Source organism: Capsicum annuum, chromosome 8, assembly GCF_002878395.1.
Source record: "Capsicum annuum cultivar UCD-10X-F1 chromosome 8, UCD10Xv1.1, whole genome shotgun sequence".
Lineage (NCBI taxonomy): Eukaryota > Viridiplantae > Streptophyta > Magnoliopsida > Solanales > Solanaceae > Capsicum > Capsicum annuum.
In genome coordinates this window covers 119,868,772-119,894,925 of record NC_061118.1, presented here as the reverse complement: position 1 = coordinate 119,894,925, position 26,154 = coordinate 119,868,772, and the positions used below count along the sequence as shown (strand labels likewise).

Sequence of the window (26,154 nt, the reverse complement as noted above, 5' to 3'; positions counted from 1 at the left end):
ATGAGTGATGACCCTAACTTGGAAGAATCACTCTTTGTAGAAAATGGATAATTATCGATTGGGATACCTGGTAAATCTCTTGTACCCTCTTTTTTAGCAATTTAGTCTTCGCCTCAACAACTCCTATCTGTTCAGAAAACCCACAAGTTGAAATGGGTGTTCCAGTAAAACTTTGTGGTAGCTTTGAAAAGCAAGCGATAAGGTGTGTAAAGGCTATTTCATTCATTTCTTGTCATAATTTTTTTATTGCCTTCCCCGACTCTTTAGATGATGTATATAATCAACTTTCACTTTTAGGAGCTAATTATTTTGAAGTTATGTTGCATATTTTTGTAATTACTTTAATCTAATTTTTGATGTTCTTGATTTTATCACTCTCAAAAACATTTACCAATATCCACAACCAGCCTGAGATAGTATATATTTTGCTTTTATCAGGGTAAATTTGATTTGAGCCTTATGTTACTTGTGTTTTTGTGCCTCTGGTAGTAACTATTCTTCTCCAGAATATAAGAAATCGAAAAAAGTGAGGCTTTCCTGTTGATGTTGGTAGTGAACCTATGCTATCAGAAATCGTCAATTTAATGCACCTGTGAGACAGCATGGCATGGAATCATAACCCTGGCAGCGCTTTTTGAGTATTCATTGTGCAGTATAGTAGAGGCCCGAGTAGCCAGTCAAAGGATACAATGATATGTATCGATAATGTGCATTTGACTCGAGTATACATTTGGGGAAATGGGTTTGTAAGATAGAAGTTTTGCTTATGTCTCAAGTCTGACAACAGGTTTTCTTGTAAGATCAAATGCTTAATTAGAAATGTAGATTAATCTGTGATTCAAGTATTAAATGTAATTTGATTGTTCGTAAGTATCTGGTTATGCTGCTATAAAAGTTTCACAGCCCTGTTAGTTCCCTCATTTGCCTCTATAACTAAAGTGTCTCCATTTTTTGACAGTAGAGCAATAATGGTAACTTGTCGTCCTCATAAAATTTCTTTGTGATTTGGTTCATATGACCCCTTTAATGTAGTTTATATATGCATGCAAATAACCACCAGTTTTTTGTGTTGTTAGAGAGTATCTTTCAGAGAGTTCTTGAGAGTATCCTCCACAAGCTTGAGCATAAGTCCCTAGCCCTAGAAAAATTGATTGCACTTGCCATGGATATTGCTCGTGGAATGGAATATATTCACTCGCACGACATTATTCATTGGGACCTCAAACCCAAGAATATTCTTATCAATGAGGATTTTCACCTAAAAATTATTGACTTTAGAATTGCTTGTGAGGAGGCATACTGTGATCTCCTGGTTGATGACCTAGGCCCTTACCGTTGGATGGCACCAGAGATAATTAAGAGAAAAAATCATACGCCAGAAAAGTTGACGTATATGGATTTGAACCCATTCTATGGGAAATGGTGGGTGGAACCATTCCTTATGAAGATATGACACCAGTACAGGCTGCTTTTGCTGTTGTAAACAAGGTATGATCCAACATTTGGTACCGTCTTATTCATATATTTCAGGAACTCTTGTAATATTTTGTTAGTTATGAACTTTATACTCAGTTATGAAACACATACCTGTGAATAGTTGGAATAAATAACTTTGATCTCTGCATGGCTGAACACTTTGATATGATAGCAATCCACGTGCCCCCAAACCTCCACCTGTCCTCCCAGTAAACCCCTCTCTCTTGATGTTTCTTCATAAACTGTGAATTAGGAATATATTGAATCCTTAAAGAATTTGTTTTGGGGACCTTTCATAATATGAGGCCACATATTCATGGGGACTGCCCTCCAGCCATGAGAGCTTTAATTGAACTGTGGTGGGCCTTGCAACCTGAAAAGAGACCTGAGTTTTGATAGATTGTGAAGGTACTGGAGCAGTTTGAATCGTCAGTCGCTCATGATGGAACTCTGAATCTTGTTCAGAAGTCAATTTGTCAAGATCACAAGAAAGGGCTTCATTATTGGATCCAAAAGCTTGGTCATGTACATCAAACTGCTTCATTACATCAAAATGTTTCATCAATGCCCATGCCAAAACCTAGATTTGCTTGAATTTTCTGGATGATCTAACTTTAATAGTTTTACCAGGTCTCTGTGTAATTAAACTGTTTTTGGTTACATACCGTTGTATATCTCCGTTCCATTATTAAGCCAATGTGAATTATTAGACTGTAGGTGTGCATTGAGGTGGCCTCTGTCATTTTACCTGATTGGTACACAAAGTATGATCATTAATTCTTGAATGCAAGTGCCATCTGTAAGGGCTTGTTATAGCCTTTGCAATTTTGTATGATGGGTACACAAAATCTGATCATCAGATTTTGGATGCAAACGCCATATGTAATGCTAGGTTAAGCTGAATGGAGTAAATTCTGCACTTTTAAGTGGTATATTATATACTAGTTAAACCAAGATAATCATTGCTAATAAATATATAGTGCGTTTACTTGCATATTTTCCTGAAGTTCTCTGCTACCTTCAATATTGCAAGCATAATCTTGCTTGCTCTAGATACTCAAAATGAATTGTTTGCTTTTTCCTTCAGGTGATTTTTGTATTTTACTGAAGCGTGACACCTACACGCTGCTGCTGATTGTTAGTGATATAACTAATGTAACTTGTTAATTGTTGCATGCAATTTGCTATCCTTCTTTTGCATGTTGTTATCGGTAATATTAACTGAAACACTCCCATACGACGCTTATCTGAACGTAAAATCTGGTGTCATTATCGACATTAAAGTTAACAATGTTGATTTAGAGAAGCTGATTGGTTGACATTAGATTTACTTAGCGACTCAATATATCTCTGTCTACCAACAGGTTGTATGAATAAATATTAGTGACCATCTTACACATTTGCCACATTTGAGATAGTTGTAATTGATGACACACAATCTAGAGTATGGTGGTCTTAGTAATTTCTCTTTCTTTTCCCATCGTTTCTTCTCTAAATAGATTCTCACAATTATTAAATAGTAAATATGTGAAGATAAATTGGTGGTAAGGTGCATCACTTATCGTCTTTGTTTGCATTTAACATTTGTTTCCAACTATGCCAACACCCTCTTGCATCCTCCTTGTGTTGCCAGACTTTTACTCTGTAGGGTGCAGTTCAGAGAAGATAGCTGGTTTCGTACATTTTGAAAGGGAAAAAAGATGATCTTGAGAAAGGTCATAACGGCATAGGTTATCTTGGTAGGCTGAAAATATGGTAGGTTAAGAGAGAATGTGGTACTTTACTGGAGGGGATGTGTGTCATTGGTATTAGTATTTCACAACAACGCAGATACTTTGCCAATAGGTATGTAAATGTTTATCCAAAATTTTAAAAACAGAGAGATACGTACAGTGTTACTAATGCTACCTACAATGTAATTCTATCAATTTACAAATGGATGTTCATTTTGATACCATAATAGCTTAGGTTATTGGAACTTTTATTCCAATAACTATTGTGTTTGTCTTCTTTGAATAAAGAATTATTTTATTATCACATTTTGAACTTCTTAACTAATTTAATCATTAGATCTAATTTAACCTGTGTTTGATCGTGATGCTCAAGAAATTGATCATAACAAAAATGCATCTCCTATTGTAGAATTTATAAATATTATCTATATCAGTGTAAATAGACCATTGTCACTATCATATGTGTGGAGCATCCAGTAGTATGTTATTCCCATGATTGTATAAAACATACATTTGGGATTATTTTCATCAATTGAACCAATCAAACGGGATAGTCCCTTACTGTTACATCTTCATTTTATACTATGTTGTTATAGCATATGGGTTTGCATCCCCAGTTCAGTCTTTAGCTTTGATCACAGTAACCTGCCATAGCCATTTAAGAATACAATTATTCAATTTCAAAATTGGCATCTAAACCCGAAAAATTAGAATATGCATAATTCGATGACATGTTGGAAAAAAGGTAAAGAAAAATTCTCATTGATTAGTTTTATTCTACTATACGAGTTGGGCCCGTCCAATGCACAGGCATACCTATCTAGTATATATATAAGCGTGAGTGGGGCAACTAGCGGTCAATAGGTTTGCTTTAAGTTGTCTGCTTGTTTCGTAATTTTATTATATCACCCCTAATTAATTATTATATTACATTTACGTATTAAAAAATTAATAAAATTTAATTTTAAAAAAGTAAAACAAATATTTATGACATGTTTGCTCCAACTGTTTTAGCCATAATTTTACTATATCACCCCTAAGTAATTATTATAAGTCATCTAAATATTAAAAAATTAATAATATTTAATAAAAAAATAAAAATAATATAAAATAATAAATTAACTCTTGATGTTTTAAATTAATTTGACATCTTATATGAGGCTCAATTAAAATATCATCCCTAATTAATTATTATATGACATTTATGTACTAAAAAATTTATAAAATTTAATTTAAAAAAAAAAGTAAAACAGATATTTATGACATATTTGCTTCAACCGTGATTTTACTATATCATTCCTAAGTAATTATTATAAATCATCTAAGTATTAAAAAATTAATAATATTTAATAAAAAAATAAATATAAATAATAAATTAACTCTTGATGTTTTAAATTAATTTGACATCTTATATGAGGCCCACTTAAAAAAATCACAAATATTTTTATATCAATTTTGTTATATCACATCTAATTAGTTATTATAAATCATTGAAGATGTCATGTGTGCTTCTTCATAAGATATATTTGAAATTTTAAATTGTTGACATTTTAAGAGTTTGCACAACAATACAACATAAATGTACTTTTGCAAATTTTGGGAAAAAAACCCATGCCATATCTCTTTGTAGTTAATGGTCAGACAAAAGTTATTGGGGCCCACTTACTTTTCCAACACTACATTTTGCAAATTTTGGACAAAAAGCCCATGCCATATCTCTTTGTAATTACTGGGCAGACAAAAAGTTATTGGAGTCCCATTTACTTTTCCAACACTTATTTTATTTATTATGAAAAAATTACAGAAAATAGCATACTTAAAACTATAATTATAATAAATAACAAAATTTTTATAAAATTATAATTTATAAAAAAAATAGTATTATTTTACTCATTAATTAGACAAGTGTAAGTTTTACTCTCACTACTTTACATTTTTCTATTTTTACTCAACTATTTCACCTCCTCCAAATATAGCTATATCTTTTACCCTTTTTTTTCATCTTATTTTTTAATTATTTTATTTTATTTTATTTTATTTATTTTATTTTCTCTCTTCTATTTCTCTTCTTTTTTTCCTTTTCCCTTTTTTTATTTTTTTATTTTTTGTTTCTTTTTATTCCCTTTTTATATTTGAAGATAATTATCTCCATGATGTTCAAGATTTCAAAATAAAACATCATTACTATCTTTCACTTTCTTACATCTCTACCCTTTTTTTCTTGTTAGTTTTTTCATCTTTTTTTAATCATTTTATTTTTTTTATTTTTATTTTGATTTCTTTTTCATTTTTATTTTTTTCTTTCCACTTTATTTTCTCTCTTCTATTTCTCTTTTTGATTTCCTTTTCCTCTTTCTTTTTTTTTTTCCTTTCTCATATCTTTTTTGTCTTTTTCTATTTTCGTTTTCTTCCTTTTTCTATTTTATTTTGTTTCTTTTTACACTTCTATTTCTCTTTCTTTTTTTCACTTTTCTTTTTTCATTTTTTTCTTTTTATATTTTTTTTCTTCATTTTTTTTACTCTTCTATCTCTAACTTTTATTTTAAAAAGACAAATATGTATATCACATACACATATTCAAAAAATCATACAAAATACATAGTAATACAGATATGGATATGTATTTACAGTACAAAACATACATATGTATTTACGAAATACATATCATATTCATATTAAACAGTAACAAATATAACTATACTATATATCTTCATATATATTTACGAAGTACAAAGATGACTCATATAAAATGAGAATACACATATGGATCAGGTATGTATTCTATAAATACATATGCAGAGCTATATGTATTTTATACGGTGTTGGATTTATCTTTGAACTATACATATTATATCATTTTAGAGGGCAACATATGTACTTATTTGTTTTCTTTTACTGTTTAAGATATGTATCATATGTTTTTTTTATTACCTATATGTATATGTATATAATTGTCATTTTTGTTATAGAGATTTTGTGTCCTATATGTTTATATATACATGTGAGTCAGATATGTATTTCTGTAAATACATATGTAGATATATATGTATGTTTTTTTTATCGTAAATACAAATGCAGATCTGTATATCTATTTATTTTGTATATTTTTTTGAATATATATATGATATAGATGTATTTCTGTAAATCTATATGCAGGTATATATGTATGTTTTTTACAGTAAATACATTTGCAGATTTGTATGTCTATTTATTCTGTATATTTTTTGAATATGTATATATGATATAGATATTTGTCTTTTAAAAATAAAAGATAGAGATAGAAGAGTAAAAGAAAAAAAATATAAAAAAAAAAAAGAAGAAAGAGAAATGGAAACTAGAAATAGAAGTGTAAAAACAAAAGCGAAAAAAAAGAAGAAAAAGAAAACGAAAAAAATATGAGAAAAGGGAAAAAAGAAAAAAAGAAAAAAAATAAAAAAACGAAAAAGAAAAAAAAAGAGAAGTAGAAGAGAGAAAATAAAGTGGAAAGAAAAAAAGTTAAAATTAAAAAAAAATGAAAAACCTAACAAGAAAAAATAGTTATAGATATAAGAGAATGATATTTTGAAATTTTGAAGATCATGGAAATAATAATCTTCGTATTTGAGTTTGATTTGAAAAAAGAATCTACTAATTTAAATAAGAGTAATTTATGGGAATTTAATTAAATGAAATAATTATTCCTTATTTAACTCAACCAATTTGAGTAAAACAAGAGAAGTAAATCTTATTGTATATGTATTTGTATAGCAACGGTTTACTTAAATACAAAATACAATTTGCTATTTTTCGCAATTATGAAACTGTTGCTATAAAAATTACAATTAAGGCTCTATAATTGTTCTTTCTGAAATTTTCCCTCTTATTATTGTATTGGTAAGCACTAAATGACCACAATTTTTTTGCCCAAATTTGGCCACAATTGTGAAAAGACTTTCATAGCCTTGTTTTATATTTTACCATATTTTCTCAAATAAATTTCCTCCAAATCTTCTTAATAAATGTAGTAACTTTTTCCTATTCCCTAAACTTATTGAACAACTAATTGATTTATACAAGAATAATTAATGAATTTAAGGTAAATTTATTATTTATTGAAAGTATATAAATAATATATATTTGTAACTAATTTTAAAAATAATTAGTACATATTATTCGATAAATTTTCACGTAACTTAATTAAATATAATTCAAAAGATAAGAAAATATGAGTCTATAATCTCTTTCAACAATTTCAACAATGTAATTCTATTTTAATTCAAAAATTAAAATAGTAATGCAGTTAATCAGTTTTGCTAAATGAATAAGAAAATAAGCAAAGAAAAATAAAAGTGCGAGCAATTACATAATATTACAAGAAGTAAATATCGAGACATAAAAAGAAAGGAAATGGATGATATCAAGTTAATTAAAAAGTAAATTTCATCTGTATTTTGCTAAATCACATCGAAAATATAACAGAGGTCCAAAATAAATTAATTACACTAGTGTAACCGCACGTGTCTTGCACATGTAACATTTGTTATTTAAAATTAAATAATTTTATCTATTGCAAGATATTTTATAAAATATAAAAATTCAAATCATTTTTCAAATATACTTCATACTTTAATATAATAATATAAATATAAACACATATTTTAGTATAGGCTCATAAATATTTTACCACCCGAAGTTTCAAACGATTGATAGACCATCATTTTTGCGTTTTTCACGTAGTGCCTCTTCCCTTTTTGTCAAAGAGTAAAAGAGATGCATCAATTTGAACCATATTTGTTGTACGATTATTTTTCTTGTTTTTTCTATATTTAAAATCTTTCTTTATTTTTAAAGTCAATTCTTTACAAATCATTGATTATATTCTCATTGAGTACATAAAACTTGTAAAAATTTGGTACTTATTAAATTTTTCTTATTTTGACTCTTTTATATTTATTTCTAGATTTTTTAAATTTTCTGAAAATCATATTTAGTTGATTTAGAATTCGTAAACTAATATTAGTTGTCATTAATTCTAATGATTTCTATATAAGGAAATATTTTATCATAAATATATTTAATTAATTTTCAACTCTTAAATATTAGGAAAAAATAGTAAAAGATGATTTTGTCTAAAACAAAGACTTTTAATGAAGGACAACAAATTCAAAAAATATTTATAAGACACTTCACACTTTTAATATATTATAAATTATAAATATAGATTCTGGATGATATTAGAAACATCTCTAATGTTTTACTTCTTAACACAACTTGTTGGGGGCACACAATATTATACTTGCTTTCCTTAATTTGATTTCTTTATAATAATTTTAATTTAATATTATTAATATTGAAGAAAATGTATTTGATTATTTTCTACACCAATATATGTAGTTGAATAGTAAATTTTGTAAAAACCTTTTAAACAAATAAATAAAATAATTTTTGTGTACTAAATTTTAAAGATAGAATACATTTATATCATAAATATATTATATTTTAAATTTAAATGATGTTACATTTTAAAAAAATTGAAACCAATTTTTTATGAGATAGAATCAATGTTATGTAATAGCAGATAGATTTTACCTATCTTTGATTTCAGTTATTCAATTTTTCAATTCTTTTAGTTTTCACCTACAACATGTTTAGTGTAGTTCCACAATTTTTCATACCTCAATTATTTTTTAAAAAATTATGAAAATAAAAATGAGAATTAATTACTCATAAAAAAATTTGGTTCAATTTCATAATATTTAAAAAAAAAAAAAACATAAAAGGAATAAAAGTGGTATAGAAAAACAACACATATTAATCATTAACTTCTTGAAAGTGAAATCTACTCTTATTCTTTATTAGTAAAAGGATGCTCTCGCATAAATAAAACTTGACATATTTCTGTCAGAGTAAAATTACAACAATAATACTAACTTTTTAGGTACAATATATTACCCCAAGCAAAATAATGTAACAAAATAAGTATTTTTGTTTCAAGTTCTAAATAATTTTGCTTCAATTCTATATCTATTTGATATGGTGAAATGATTTTTGATAAAATTTTATAGCTAATAATTACTTTTTATCATGAGTAGAAATTTGTTGTAGCAACACTAAAAACTAAAAAAGATCACATTTAAGAGCGAGATATTTTATCTATATAGTGATTGAACAATTTTTATTATAAATCAACACCATTGATCTAAGATAAATAAATGTGTTAGTTATTTGATTTGACTCGATCCTATCGAATTTTACTAGTACAGTTGAAGAATATTTCTTGTAAAATAAATATTTTGTTATAATTATAATTTATAGTCTACAACATAATAAATTTCATAGCAATGAGTATAAATCGTGAATCATAGTCCAATGAAAAAATGGTAAATAAATTTTGGCCACATCTATTTCTACGAATACTATGAAAACAAAAAATTATTGTTAAATTATTTAGCAAATTTTTTTTTTATATTTAGCTACGACGTATTTTGTTAGTATATCTATCTATAAAAAAAATGTAAAGTAACAAAATTTAAAGCATGGCAAAATATTTTATTATTAAAACTCTACATTCATACACTAATTTTCATATTCATTAAAAAAGTCGTAAAATTAAACTAGCGTGATAAAACTTAAATTGAAAAATAATCTCATTGAATTTTCTTAACACAAAGTTAAGAAGCTTGGCTGAAATGATTGACTTGTACCAAATATATAACTTCAATCGACTCTAGATCTGCCATTGCGAGAAATAATCTCATGTGTATATTTACACTTTGAGTGATAAAAAAAGAATGTTTACAAGGATCTCATATATTTATTTTACAAATTATAAATTAACGACTAATAAATAAATTTGTATTGATTAATTTTTATTTTCTTAATTACACACTACTATATTTGAAAATTATTTAATTATGTAATTGTTAACTAAAACATTAAATAATTGAAAATAGAATACATAAATTGTCCATTCCCATGTATTAAAATAGTTTTCAATGTATTGGGAAATGCTGATAAATAAAATAGTCTTAACAATTTAAATTTAGAAAGAAAGGGGCAAAATGTCTAAAAACTAACTAGTTTATAATGTGAACACGTCTTTTTACTATTTTGGGCCAAATTTTTGTGGCCAAAAGGATTTTTTTTTATTATTATTGTTATTGTATTATAGAAGAGCTATTTCAACATGTATGCTTAAAGTCATTATAATTAAAATTAAGAGCATTTCAGATATTTTAACAATTAATTTAAAAATTGACTGATTGCCAAAATTTTATCTATGCATCATAAATTGGGACAAAGAGAATATTCATATCTTATTGAAAAATTATTTAAAAAATATTATAAATTAGATAATTAATAATTTTAAAAATTTAAAAGTATAAAATATTTGGCTGGCTCTTGAAGTTATATCATTGCTTGAGAAGGTTGTCTTTTGTGTTGTTTCTTTTGGACCATATTGACAACTTCAATAAAATCCCTTTCTTTCCTTTTAAATTACATATCTTGTCAAACCTTGAAGTATCAGTTAATATGTGGGGGCCACTGAACATCTAATTTGATTTAAGTTATTTAAATTTAATTAATTTGATAATATAATAATTTTATCTTAATTAAATACAACTAAATCTTTAAAGTAAATAAATTTTATTATTTTAATTGAATTATATATTTAAAATTATATTTTTACTTGTTTATTTTAGTAAATTTAAATTTTAAATTATTTTTTCCTTATATGAAAATACTAATATTTAAACTTAACTTTAAAATTTTAAAGTATAAAATTAATAAATTTAATTTAATAAAATAAATTCTTAATGAATATTTTCTTAAGATTTGCATTGTGTCAATATGAATCAAGTAAAAAGAAATAAATAAAAATATATAGTAATAAAATTTTATTATTGTGAGAGATAAACATAATGCACTATCCAATAATGTTTAGTAATATCATATTTTATATATGCAAAATATAGCATCTTAAATTTAAATAATTTAATAATATAATAGTTTTATCTTAATTAATTGTAACTAAATATTTACAGTAAATCAATTTATTATTTTAATTTACTTTTACATTCAAAATTAATTTTTTACTTATTTATTTTAGTAAATTTAAATTTTAAAATTATTTTTTTCTTATATAGAAATACTAATGTTTAAACTTAACTTAAAATTTTTAAATTATAAAATTAATAAATTTAATTTAATAAAATAAATTCCTAATGGATATTTTCTTAAGATTTGTGTTGGGTTAATATGTATCAAGTAAAAAAGAAATAAAGAAAAATATATAATAAAATTTTATCAAGTAAACTAAAATTTTTGGGAGAGAGTGGTCGAGTTGAGATTAAGAAGGATAGTGTTTATCTCAGAGAACCAGTTTGGATTTATGCCCGGACGCTCGATGACGGAGGTGATTCAACTGGTGCGGAGAATGGTAGAGCAGTATAGGGAAAGGAAGAAGGATCTGCACATGGTGTTTATCGACTTAGAGAAGACGTACGACAAAGTCCCTAGGAAGGTTCTTTGTAGATGCTTGAAGGTGAGCAAGGTCCCCGTGGCGTATATCAGAGTAATCAAGGACATGTATGATGGAGCCAAGACTCAGGTGAGGACGGCGGGAGGAGACTCAGAGCATTTCCCTGTCGTTATAAGGTTGCACCAGGGATCTACTCTTAGCCCGTTCTTATTTTCTTTGGTGATGGATGTGTTGACGCGGCATATTCAAGGAGAGGTGCCTTGGTGTATGCTTTTTGTAGATGATGTAGTTTTGATTGACGAGATACGGGGGGTGTGAATGATAAATTAGAGGTGTGGAGATAGACCCTTGAGTCTAAAGGGTTCAGGTTGAGCAGGAGCAAGACAAAATATTTGGAATGCAAGTTTAATGACTTGAGGCAGGAAGACAAAGTGGTAATAAAGTTGGATTCCCAGGTGGTGTGTAAGAGGGATAGTTTCAAGTATCTTGGGTCCATGATTCAGGGGAATGGTGAGATTGACGAGGATGTCTCCCACCGGATTGGGGCGGGATGGATGAAGTGGAAGCTCGCCTCGGGGGTGTTGTGTGATAGGAAGGTACCACCTAAGCTTAAAGGCAAATTCTACAGGGTGGTAGTCTGTTCGGCCATGTTGTATGGAGTGGAATGTTGTCCAGTCAAGAACTCTCACATTCAAAAATTGAAGGTGGCGGAAATACGGATGTTGCGTTGGATGTGTGGGCTTACTAGGGGTGACAGAGTTCGAAATGAGACTATTCGGGAAAAGGTTGGAGTGTATTTGGTGGAGGACAAGATACGAGAAGCCCGTTTGAGATGGTTTGGACATGTGAAGAGGAGGGGCACAAATGCCTCGGTTCGTAGGTGTGAGAAGCTTGCTTTGGATGGTTTCAGGTGGGGTAGGGGTAGGCCGAAGAAATACTGGAGAGAGCTTATCAGGCGGGACATAGAGCAGTTACAGCTCACAGAGGACATGACCCTAGATAGGAAGATCTGAAGGGCGCGGATTAGGATAGAAGGCCAGTGCTTTTTTGGGTCGTTGGGGTAGGGCATTACTTGGTAGGGTATTATTCTTGTTATGAAACCTTGTTGCATGCTTTATAACGAGTTTGATTACTGCTCTTTGATTATTATTCCTTGTGGGTGGCGTAGGTATATACTGTCATCTTGTTCCATGCTTTATTAAGGATTTGTGTATTATTCCGTGTCTTGAGCCGGGGGTCTATCGGAAACAGCCTTTCTACTTCTCCGGAGGTAGTGGTATGGACTGCGTATATCTTACCCCCCAGACCCCACTATGTAGGAATATACTGGGTTTGTTGTTGTTGTTATATTTTTTTTCGTTTTTTTACTCTTCTATCTCTAACTTTTATTTTGAAAAGGCAAATATGTATATCACATATGCATATTCAAAAAACATACAAAATACATAGCTATACAGATCTGGATATGCATTTCAGTACAAAACATATATATGTATTTACGAAATACATATCATATTCATATTAAACAGTAACAAGAGAAAATTGAAGGAAAGGTGTCTTTTAAGTCTTGAATGAAGGATTGGTGACATTGACCAACTTAAAGAGTCAAACATCATTAGGAAACTTGATTAAGTTAATTGTGGACTTGATTAATATTTTCAAAACTTTCTATTCTTTTCAAAAATATAAATCAACCCAACCTACAGCCCCCTTCAATCCAAATCAACCACTCTCTCTCTCTCTCCAGCTTCTCTCAACTCTCTCACAACTAACAGTTCTGTAAAATTTCTCCCTTTAACCTCCGGTGACAAATATTCGGGCGAGTTCCTTTTCAACTTTCAAATGTCAATCGATGTGAAGACTTCTTCGGCGACAACAACTTCGAGTTCTTCGTCGTCCCATTTCTTTTTTCACAAGTAAAAAATTATGAAGAAACAGAGGAACTTGAGCCAACTACTCTTCTAGTATTGAAATATAGACTGAATAAAATCCTAATTTTTGGCATTTCTTCTTCTTGTTATCATACGGTTGATTCGAATTTGTTGGTAATTTTTTGTCACAGTTGATGTTCTTAGTGTGTGTGTGTGTTGGTGTTGCTGGGTTGATTTGTTGTTTGTCTAGGTAAAAATGATATTACAACAGATGAAACATCTAATTTAACAGATGAAACATCTGATGCAACGGATGAAAATCTGATGTAACTGGTGAACAATCTAACAAATCATTCATCTGTTGCGATAGACGACTCTTCTGTTTGGAAGAAATCTAAACAATATTGATCCAACAGATAATTGATTAGTGATCTATTTTTATTCTTTCCAACGGTTTACTCTTCATTTTGCAATATATTAGTGACTGTTTTTATTCTTTTCCACGGTTTACTCATCCGTTGTAACTGGTCGATTATATGTTGCAACAGATAACATAGCTGGTGCAACAGATTAGTGATCCATTTTTATTCTTTCCAACGGTTTACTCATCCGTTGTAATAGGTCGATTATATGTTACAACAGATAATATACCTGGTGCAACAGATTAGTGATCTATTTTTATGGTTTCCAACGGATTACTCATTCGTTGCAATAGGTCTGTTATATGTTGCATCACATAAAATACCAGGTGCAATAGGTTAGTGCTGTTTTTATGGTTCCCATGAATTACTCATCCGTTGCAACGGTCGGTTATATATTGCAACAAATAACATACCTGGTGCAATAAATTAGTTGTCTGTTGGAACTATTATATTACTGTTATGCATTAATCAATTATAATCTATGTTATGCTCCTGTTATTTTAAGATAACATGGCTCCCAAAAGAAAAGAAATTGAATCAAGTCCAAGTAAAGGAACAAGTGCAACAACTTGGCTACATCTACCACTCTATGATCTTGCTTTACAAGCGTTATCTCAATCAGGAGCAGAAGATATGAACACGGGAAGGAGGAGTCTCTCAAAAGAGATGATCCAAATGCTAATAGCCCTTCCACCGAAGAGTTGGTCAAAACCTTCAGCATTGATCGTTATCTTGTGAGAATGCAGTGCAATGGTGCCACAAATTTAATGAGTGATCTCGTGGTTAAGTCAATCATGGGAAAAAATTTCGACGCCTTCAAAAAAATACTTCGAGAACAAAAATTAGATTCTTATTTCAGGGAAAGCTACTTTGGGCAATATCTTGATTTGCCGGAGGACAACAATGCTCGTTTCCAGATGAAAATGGTATCTGATCTTCTCAAGCGCAGGTTTATATATGAAAATAAATATAAGATGGATGAGGTATGGATAAATTACTGTGGCGTGCCTATTTATTTTGGTTTGAAGGATTTTGCCATAGTTACCGGACTAAAATGTTATCCTCCTTCTCCTTCTTAAGTTATACCTACTCTGACAAAAAAAAAGCACCTCGTACACCCAAAAAAGGAAAAGGCAAGTCGAGTGATCGTGATGACCTAGTGTCCATTGTTGGTCCAAGCTTCAAAAATAAAAATCTGATAGAAGCGTTGAAAGGTAAAGGACTTTCAAGGAAGCACAAGCAATCATTGTGCTTGGTTTGGTTTGTACATAATGTTCTTTGGGCGAGTGACATTAACAACAACATAATCCCTGTTTAATAAATATCTCCGAGGATCTTAAGGCATTTAACAACTATCCTTGGGGTTATGAAAGCTTTAAAATGACTGTTGAATTTTTGTTGACTCCGTTAATGCCAAAAGCAATTAACTTATGTGGCTTTCCATGGGCCTTCATGGTAACTATGTCTTTTATCATGATATGATTCATCATTTTTTTATCCAATAATGCTTTTGATTTATTAGCATTATGTTATAGGCTTGGGCATTTGAAGCCATTCCTTATTTGAGACAACAAGTGAACTACCAGGAAGAAGTTTCCTGTCCAAGAATTCTGAGATGGGTGTCGGCCAAAACCGATAAGAATACAAAATTTCTTGATCTTTTCAATCCCCCCAAGAAAGCAGTAAGTCCAATTCTAATCAAGTTTTTATTTTAATTAATGATTAAATAATTTCATCATCATTCTTAATATATGTACCGATTTATTTTAGATTGTCCATCCGTGGCTTGTTCCAACCAACCAAAAGTTGAAGATGCCATTTTTTCTTACTTTACGGTCTATCCAAACTTTATCGGACCCTAAGGTCATTGATGGAATAAAAATGAAATTGTTTGGAGCAACAACTATCACAAGAAAAATAATTTTGAAGAGTGGGGCTAATGATGCTCCTCTTACAGTTTTTGAAACAACAAGCCATTATGATTATGATCATAATGGTTGTACAGATTTTTCTTTAGATTTTTCCGCATCTAGCGAATGTTCTTCATACAAATGTCAAGACTGCAAGGAGAAACACGATGGAGTGATTAATGCTATTAATACACTAATTGCTTCTATAAAGAAAATGTCATCTAAGAGGGGTGTCATTCTATCAAAGAGGATTTCATATCCAGACGCTCTATTAGAGATCAAGGCGGCTAAGAGGAGAAGTAAAGACACTTCCAAGGCATCATTAATCATAAAAAAAGTAAGATTTCAATGCCTCTGTCTTTGTCTTGCACCGATGTTTAGTGTGCAAGGGCCACAGGAGAGCAACATGAGCTGAAGAAGGTGAATGTACATCATCTGTTCCAAAAAACAAATAGGCACATATCTGTTTCAACAGATGATACATCTGCTAAAAATTATCAAACAAATATATATATCTGTTGCAATTGTTGTCTATCCTGTTGCATCAGATTCATTATCTATTTCAACAGATGAGTCTTATATTGCAATAGATGGGTTATCTATTTGAAATATCGTACTTCTCTGATTTACCTGTTTGAATTTGTCCCAACAGATAATCCATCTGATGCAACATAATACTCATCTATTGCAACAGACGGATAATCTGCTGCATATCTCTACTTAGCATTGACAATTCTAGCTTTTCAGGTGGATGTCACAGTAGAAGCTACTACCAAAGAGCATAATATTACAGTTGATAATCCATCAACTCTTCCAAAGATGAGGAAAAAGTGGAGACTATCAGTTTGGGAGAATGAAAGAATTACCCATTTGAAGGGTTCAACATCTAGGACGAGGCTCTAAAAAAACTAACACAGTAGATCAATGACTATTCAGAATGGATTACCGATGGGCTGTTAAAGCATCATGTCGGCAGGTACATAAATCAATTTTATAGATATTGGTTTATACAATTTTTATTGTAAGAACCTGACATTAACACATATAAATCATCATGTAGAAAATAAAATAATGAGCGCTACAAAGTTAACGAATCGAGTCTTGGTTTTAATATGTTCGAATTTGTTGTTGCACATCTCGGAATGAAGAATTGGTTTTATTTGATGTCACAACCCAAACTTACTGGAATGATGAGGTTTAAATGCCATACATATTACTATTAATTAATACATTATTTAATTGCATCTGCATATTGATTTTTTCATCATGCAATCTAAATTGTTTGATAATATATGCAGCACATCGATGTCATTTTTTACTACCTCCGAAAGAAGGCCAAGTTTCAAACATAAGAAGAATATAGATACACAATAGGCAATTGTTTGTACAAAGTTTACATCAATAATGCCTATGATAGGTATTATCAACAACAGCCGAAAGTTTCCCAAAATGAAAAATGCTTAATCAATATCATCAAAGGTTTTAACATTTTGGATGGCTTACCTTAACATTTGGTCGATGAAGTGTACATCCCAATCAATTGTGGTGATGAATTCCATTGGGTGTTGGCTGTCGTCGTTCTAAAAGAGAGGCACATATGAGTTTATGACTCGATGTCGTGAAGGAGACATTTCGGGCCGTTGTCTGAGATACAAAAGCTGGACAAAATATTGCCTACTTACCTTGATATGAGTGGTTTTTTAGACCAAAAGGGTCATACTGATTGGTTGACGATTTAAGCATATCGGGATAAAATGGCTAATCCATTTGATGTACAATATGTTGACATAATTTTCCAACAAACCATTGGTAGCCTGTAAGTTTAAGTGTCATGGTTTAGTTTCATTTCACAAATTTCATAACGTTTGCATGAACTGCAAGATATGGATTATCTATTTTTTTATAACGCAGGGATTACAGTCCTTTTGTTGCCGCCTATGCTAAGTATTTGAGCGATGGATTACAAGTACCAAATGATGGACTTGATGCCGGATTACTCCACAAAATATATGCTGCTCTTTTATGGAAATACGAAAAAGTGAAAGCTCAGAAGCCGTACGCAACCGATGTTAAAGATCCACGACGACCAAAGCCGAATTCCCTAGCACCAGATGAAGAGCAACTTGTCCATATTGATTAGATCTTTATAGCTTGAGTCCATCAATGTAATAACCTATCCTCCTTGGTTTAACTTGTTGATTTATTTGTAGAGTAGATGATTTGTACCCATAATGATTTTTTTTACATTTTATTTATTTGTTGAGTTATTTCATGTAATTTCCAAATGCTTCGATTTATTTTATTCTGTCTATGAATATAATTAATCCTTATTTTGAATGTGTTAATTGAAATGGAGTACTAGATTTAAATATCACAATAGATAATACATCTACTGCAATAGATGACATATCTTATCAGACAGATTTAGACATATATTGCAACATAAGATGCAACACGTAGGTCATCTGCATTTCTTCCTACTTTTTTGATTTGCTCCAACAGATTACCGATCAGTTGCAACAGATAGATTATATGTTGTAACAGATCATATATCTGTTACGACAGACAGACTGGGAATATCTGAATAACGTAACAGATGACCAATCTATTCCAATAGATAACCAATCTGTCATAACAGGTACTTTATCTGTTACGACAAATATAAAATCTATTGCATTATAAAAATTCAACTTGACCAGACATAAAAATTATTGCCACTACATGTAAAGTGAATTATCTTGAAATGAAAATTTGTTATCGTGTTCATCTCTGTCTTTGTACATGTTCTTTTTTATACACGGGCTCCAACTATTTAGTTAGTATCCCATATGCCCAGACCCATTGCATCTTTCCCACAATGGTGTTGTACATATCGATCATTTGTTTGTCGATCATCAAACACTAGATGTATGCAAGCGAGTACGGTTCGCACGCTGCACCGGTTGTATTTCTTGGAAGCTGGATATTCTTATTTCGACCTTCAAAGTCCCATGATTCCTTCTCCAAGACTTCAGCCAGCAAATAATCCATCAACTTACTCTGTGTCAACAACTTGGGCAACAACATCAAGAGTGGCTGCATGTGGATTAAAAACATCTTCTCACTGAAGACAGGTAAGTTGCAGTCATAAACCTTAATCTTTTTCTCGTATAGTAGTATCTCAACAGTGAAAAAATATTTGACATCTACATTCATGAATGCAAGGATTCTCTTTGCCTTGGTTCAGCTCTTGTCGTGTGGATATGGCCTATTCCCTCTAACATATTTAATCGCTTCTTCATCCCATTGGAATGTAGAAACTAACTGATCAAATCCCGAGCCACTGGGATAAGTTATCTTATAGATTTTAGCGTACCTATCCTTGAAATTATTGTAGAATTTGAGGTCCATTATCCTATCGGTAGCATCATAAGCATCCGAGTACGGTAATTGTCTGCCCTTCATGAGGCAGAGAATTTTATCAACATACTGTGGTATAAGAAGACAATTTTTAAAAGGTTATAATTGTAAAGAATAAAAACACAGTGGAAAGAATCCGATGCAGAGAGTTCTCTGAATCAGTTCACAGATTATCCAGCCAACGCAACTTATGCAACAGATGTGTATTATGTTGCAACAGAATACCAAGTTTTTGCTACAGATTACACATCTACTGCATAGATTATTCTTCATGGAGTAGATTGGAAGGATAGGTTATCAAAAGTAAACTTACCTTGTCCTCGTACCATACGAACGTATTTGTCATATTCGAGAAGTCTTTGGCGGCAAATGAATACATGGTGTATTCTTTTTGAACCTTCATCTTGATGAATTCTTCCAGTTTCTTCTTCTTCTCTTTGTCAAGCGCCGCGAATATGTCCATCTTCTTCGGCGGCCCCTGAACTTAAACAACTATTGGAGCGGGGGGAGTTGCAATTTTTGATGATTTAAAAATAGAGAGAATTTGTCTAATTTTTCTTCTCTTCCTCCTAACCTCCACTGTAGAAGTGCATGGATCCCTCACCTCATTGGATGGTATGACATCCATCCTGGATTTCAACTCCTCGGCAGCTTTAGCAATAGCCTCTAGATTTTAAAGGAGTTTATCCTCTCTATCCTTGCACACTTTGCATTTACAATTAGAACATAAGGGTGAGAAAGGGTGAGAGGGACCACTGTAAGGGTGGGAAGGACCGATGTAGGGGTGAAAGGGAGGAATTGTGCAAAGGGTGTTTTTAAACATATTTATTTTTTACTGAGCACCAACATGCTCATAATATCGACTAGCAGTAGAAGCAGCAGTAGTATAGCTGCCACCATTACAAACAACTCCACCAGTAACACCTCCAGAAGAAGCACCCAGATCTGTTGCAGTTTGAGGTTGGTCGTGATGAGCTTCAACATTAGCCTGACCTAGCCTAACTGTTCTTCTTATGGATATTGCTCCATCCAATTTCTTCTTTATTAACTCCATCGTTGGGTCTTTTTTTGTATCAACAAGACCCAGAGTAAGAAATGAAGTCATCCTTAGCTCATCAATGGTAGGCACGATCCAAAGATGCACGTCCTATAAAAAAGACAGGAGGAATTTAAATCATATAATAATAATTTTTAGTCAGTTGGGTTACATGGATGTTAATACAACCAACTTATACAACAGACGATCTAGCTACCACAACAGCTGATCTGTATATTGAAATAGATTGATAATATGTTGCATCAAATTACCCATATGTTGCATAATTTACAGTAGATAGGTAATCTGTTGAGTAGGGTTCAGAGAACTAGAGCAATATATGGTTAATCTGTTGTGAAATATGGATCATCTGTCATAACAGATTACCCATCTGTTACACCAGTTGTAGTTGACGGGTAATCTGTTGCAACAGATGACCCATCTGTCGCATAAGATGGAACATCTGTTTCAATATCTTTCTTTGAGGCAAATTATTTTAGTTGAAAGAAAATGTACTGCATCATCCAGAGGGTAAAAAAATCAGCCTCGTTAATATTTTTTTTGCTTGGATGAGAAACCTTATCCGGGTAATCCTTGAAATGATTTCGAAGGGGAGGAATGGCTTCACATGCCCAAGCCTAAAGATTGTAAACAGGAAGCAAGTAAAAAAAAGTCATAACTATATTCAATATAAATTATTGAATGAGTAAAAATAGTGATCAATTTTACCATGAAAGCCCAAGGAAAGATGTATAATGTGGTCGTCTTTGGCTTTAGCTTTTTCAGTAAATATTTGACAGTCAAGTAGTAGCTGTCGTATCCCCAGGGATAATCATTGAATTTCTCAAAATCATCAGCAAGCACCAATAAATCATGTTCTATGACTTTCCTGACATCTCTAGCCAATAAAATGGAATGGACAAATCAAACTAAGCACAATTTCTCCCTGTAGTGATTTGGTATGTCTTTATTCTTGAGATCCGCCATCAAATCCTCCATTCTGTAGCTAGGTCCAACAATGCCCAACAACCCATATTTTTTTATCTTGCAATTTTTGACCCTTTGTGGGGTGTTTTATTGATGGGAGGTTCTTCTGGATGATCGCATCTTAAGCCCGTCACTATGGCAAACTCTTTCAATCCAAAACAAACCGACATGTTACAGTAGTTGATTCAGACTTCATTCATCTTTTTTTCGCCTTTCTTTAGACCTCCATCATCCCCCGCATACTTGATCCTGCGCTTGAGAAGGCCATATACCATGATCATTAGGAAACGGAGAGGGTGGGCCCCAGACAACTCAAGAAAGTATGCAAAGCAGCTCTTCTTAAAAAGTCCATCTATGTTTTTTCTTCTTCATAATACTCCTAAGTTCGTCAAAAGGTTTCCCCAATTGACATTTAAGTACAAGATCACCAAATACTTCTTTAGGGCTATTCATCGGCATTGCAACTCGAAACTTGTCAATACTAATGGTTTTGACAGAATCATGCTGGAATTTCGATATTATTTCATGCCCCATTGGTGAGGAGGAGTTATCACTTTCCTCGGCTTTATTTTGCCCTGACAGATTGTTCTGGAAGTTCCTCCGAATCTATCTGTACTCTGGAATTTTTTGTTTGGTTATCAGAAGTTGATCCACTTTCTATACTTTTAGTTTTTTATTTAGGAGACATCTTTTAACTACAAACAATAGAAAAAGAAAAAATACATTGCATTTGATGTATGCATAATTTAAAAAAAAAGGTGAGACAAATTTCAATAAATTATTCTACGCCACGTAATGAAAAAAAATACTCTAACGGACAACCCATCAGTTGGAACATATAGGGAACCCGAGTTTGTTTGAAACCTTATTTAATATCTCCCAACAGATATTCCACCTATTGCAATAGATGGACAAATTTCAATAAATTATTCTACGCCACATTACAAGAAAAATACTCTAACGGATAACCCATCAGTCGGAACAGATGGGGAATCTGTTTGAAGACCTATTTAATATCTCCTAACAGATCTTCCACTGGTTGCAATAGATGGACCACCACCACCAAAACCAATTCCACCACCAATTCCACCAATACCAACACCAAGACCACCGATACCACCGCCAAAAAACATATATACCAGCACCACCAACAACATCACAAACACCATCCAATAATACCACGACTGTCAACAAAACACTGAGAGAAAAACTAGGGTTTTCTTGAGTGCTTCCTACTTTTTTAGCATCAAAACTCAAAATATTAACCCATTCTCGAAGATAATACGACTAAAAGTCTTCTTTTTCATCATTAACTAAAAAGCCCTATTTTTTAGAATAAAGAACAAATGTAGAACTCTAAAGAACAAATGTAGAACTCTTCTCATACTCTGGTACCTATGAAGACAATGAAAACGATGGATACAAGCGGGAATAAAGTCAAAAAACAACTATATATAGTCGTAAATGGGAATAAAATTGACCTGTTTTGAAGAGTTGAGCAATATGTTAAGTAGTTGTTGTTTGTATTATTGAGAAGGAAAGGAGACCCCGAGAGAGAGAAGAGCGAGAACTTAAGATTTGAAATGATAATTTTTTTGCACAAATGGATGATTTGTATGGGTTGATTTGTAATTTTAAAAAAGAATGACAAGTTTTGAAATTGCTAATTTGGTCTGAATTGATCTTAATTAATTTTAAAAAATTTAAAAGATGTAGTTTTTATAAAATTGATTTGATGAGACTCAATTCAACTCAGAGTGATCGATTGATGACTCGAGTCGGGATGAACGCAATACCAACGCCATGTAATTGCAAAGATTCGATTTGATTTGTAGTTGACCCTGTGAGCTCATTCATTCATCCCTATTTCCACCTAAATCAACTTAGGAACTATCACTATCCTAACATTGAGTTGATGAGAACTCATTTCAACTCAGAGTGATCGATCGACGACTCAGGTTGGGATAAACGCAATACCAATGCTATGTAATTGTAAAGACTCGATTGTATTTATAGTTGACCCTGTGAGCTCATTCATCCATCCCTAGTTCCATCTAAAAAAACTTAGGTACTATCACTATCCTAAAATTGAGTTGATGAGAACTTATTTTAACTCAGAGTGATCGATCGATGACTCAGGTCGAGATGAACGCAATATCAACACCATGCAATTATAAAGACTCGATTGAATTTATTGTTGACTCTGTGAGCTCTTTCATTCATCCCTAGTTCCACCTAAATCAACTTAGGTATTATCACTATCCTAACATTGAGTTGATGAGAACTCATTTCAACTCAGAGTGATCGATGGACAACTCGGGTCGGGATGAACGCAATACCAATGCCATGCAATTGCAAAGACTCGATTGGATTTGTAATTAACCCTATGAGCTCATTCATTCATCCCTAGTTCTACCTAAATAAACTTAGGTACTATTACTATCCTAACATTGAGTTGATGAGAACTCATTTTAACTCAGAGTGATCGATCGACGACTTGGGTCGGGATGAACGCAATACCAATGCCATGCAATTACAAAGACTTAATTGGATTTGTAGTCGACCCTTTGTGCTCATTCATTCATTCATCCCTAGTTCCACCTAAATCAATTGCAATGAAATATGTTGCAACAAATAATTGAGTTGTTGAAAATTTTTAAACAGATATTCCTATTTGTTGTAACAGATGACATATCTGATTTAATTATCAAATAGACATTTGTATCTGTTGTGACAGATGACTGAGCTATTGGAAATTTTCAAACAGATATTTATATCTTTTGTAACAGATAACATATCTGATTTAATTAATTATCAAATGGATATTTTCATCTATTGTCACAGATGACTGAGCTGTTAGAATTTTTAAACAGATTTTGATATCTATTGTAACAGATGACTGAGTTGTTCAGATTTCTAAATAGATATTTATATATGTTGCAACAGATGACATATCTGTTTGAAAATCTTTTTTTCTCTTTTAATTTTAAAGCAAGCTTCTGGTCCGAGTAGATAATGTATCAAGTAGTAGTACTTACTACTACAGGCGGTAAAAAATGTTTCTTGGATATCTCAAAAGTGAGTTCATTAAGCAGTCTTGTCTTGTCTTTTCAATGTCACTAGTCTTAGTCTTCCTCGTGCCCCTCAAATTATTAATGAAATTAATGAATATTACTTTCTCCGTTTCAAAATAGTTGACCCTTTTTAACTTGGTACTCTTATTAAGAAAGTATTTATTAGGGATTTATTATACCAAATTAGCTTTATTAATTATACTTTGAAAATATAAATTTGATTAAATATACTTTGTTTAATATTTTTAGAAAGAGGGATAACTAAAATGAAACGGAGGGAGTAATTAATGTATATTGAAAACCCCTACGTCTACGTACACAATACATCTATAGAAATTATCTCATCTCTTCCTTCGGCTGCAGTTTATTTTATTCAACTCTCATTTTTTTATTTCTCTTCTCTTTAGGATCATAACTTTTTTTCTCTCTTTTCTCTTCTCTTCTCATAAAGATCCTTTCAGATCTAAATCAATCCATATCTTTCCTCAACTGAAATTACTGTTTTGATCCCCTTTTTGATATTAAGGTATGGTTTATTGTTGCTCTTTCATTCTTGTCTTCTTCTTTGCAAGTTATTTACATCTATTTTTTTATTTAGTTACTATTTACCCATATCATATTTATTAAAAAAATTTGAAGGAACTTTTAAGTGTTGAATAAACAAACCGAGAATTTTTATTACAATATGCGAAAAAAGTCATCTGTTGGGAGAAGTTTAAAAACCTTGTTGGCAGTATCATTTTTTTTGTATGTAATTTGTTTGTTTATTTATTGTTGATGCAGTTATTAATGTTGTTGGTGGGGTTGGCATTGTTGGAACTTGTGGTGTGGTGTTGTTGATGATTCTGGAACAAAGGATGTTGCTTCTTTGTTGTTGATGATGTAGTTGGAACAAATGTTGTTGTTTCCTTGTTGTTGATATTTTTTATTTGTAGTTTATAGTGTTGTTGATGTTGCAACAGATGGAGAATCTATTGGAAGAAATCAAACCACCAGAAAGGCTGGTTTGATGTATTCCATCATACTCCACATCTGTTGCAACAAACTCCACATCTGATGCAACAGACTCCACATATGATGCAACAGATGGATAATGTTCTTTTTATGACATCAATTTTTTTTCTCTTCTTTGTAGATATAAGGAACTGACATTTGATTAACTTTTTTCAGACCATAACAAGAGGCTGTAGTAAAGTTGGGTTCGGAGGAATAAGTTGCAAGCAGATGGAACTACTTCATATGTGGGAGGTATGTATAACTGATAATGTTACCGTGGAAACACACATAGAGTGCACTGATTTTGTAAATGTTGTTTTTACTGATTAGTCATAGATCATTCAAACAAGATGTCTACAATTTTACAGTTAAGTTTGGTAGGTCTGAACTGATAAGGCCGAGGGACCATGAATATGATTTTGATACCCTGTTAAGATTTAATATCGGTTGTTGCTTATGTTTATTTGTCAAGCATTGTGAAGGGATCTAGTTTTAGTGTCATTGTAAGGAGATTCAATAGTGATTGGACTAACTTTTCGGGTGCATTGGACCCTTAGAGGGCCTTCGAAGCTTAGCACTGCATCTAACAAGAACAAAAAACCAATATAGTTATTTCCCTAGCCTAAATTTATATGGTTCGATTGCTCGCTCGGGGATGATGATTATATGCCAGAAGGTGTGGTAAGAGAATGCCTTCATGGAAAAATGGGTGGTTGATGGAAATCTATATCATCTGAGAGCTACTTGAAAAAGAGACATAGGGAAGAAAGTAACTTCTAGCGAATTTGG

General features: G+C 31.5%; 1 protein-coding gene across 1 annotated transcript; it reads left to right on the top strand.

Moving 5' to 3' along the window:
- The first annotated feature begins 43 nt into the window (after positions 1–43).
- On the top strand, positions 44–2,135 carry LOC107838833 (serine/threonine/tyrosine-protein kinase HT1). Its single transcript, XM_047395507.1, is given in 5 exon segments — positions 44–70; positions 1,033–1,094; positions 1,096–1,372; positions 1,375–1,505; positions 1,782–2,135. Coding segments are annotated over 5 exon segments (786 nt in total). The 3' UTR covers positions 2,071–2,135.
- The last annotated feature ends 24,019 nt before the right edge of the window (positions 2,136–26,154 follow it).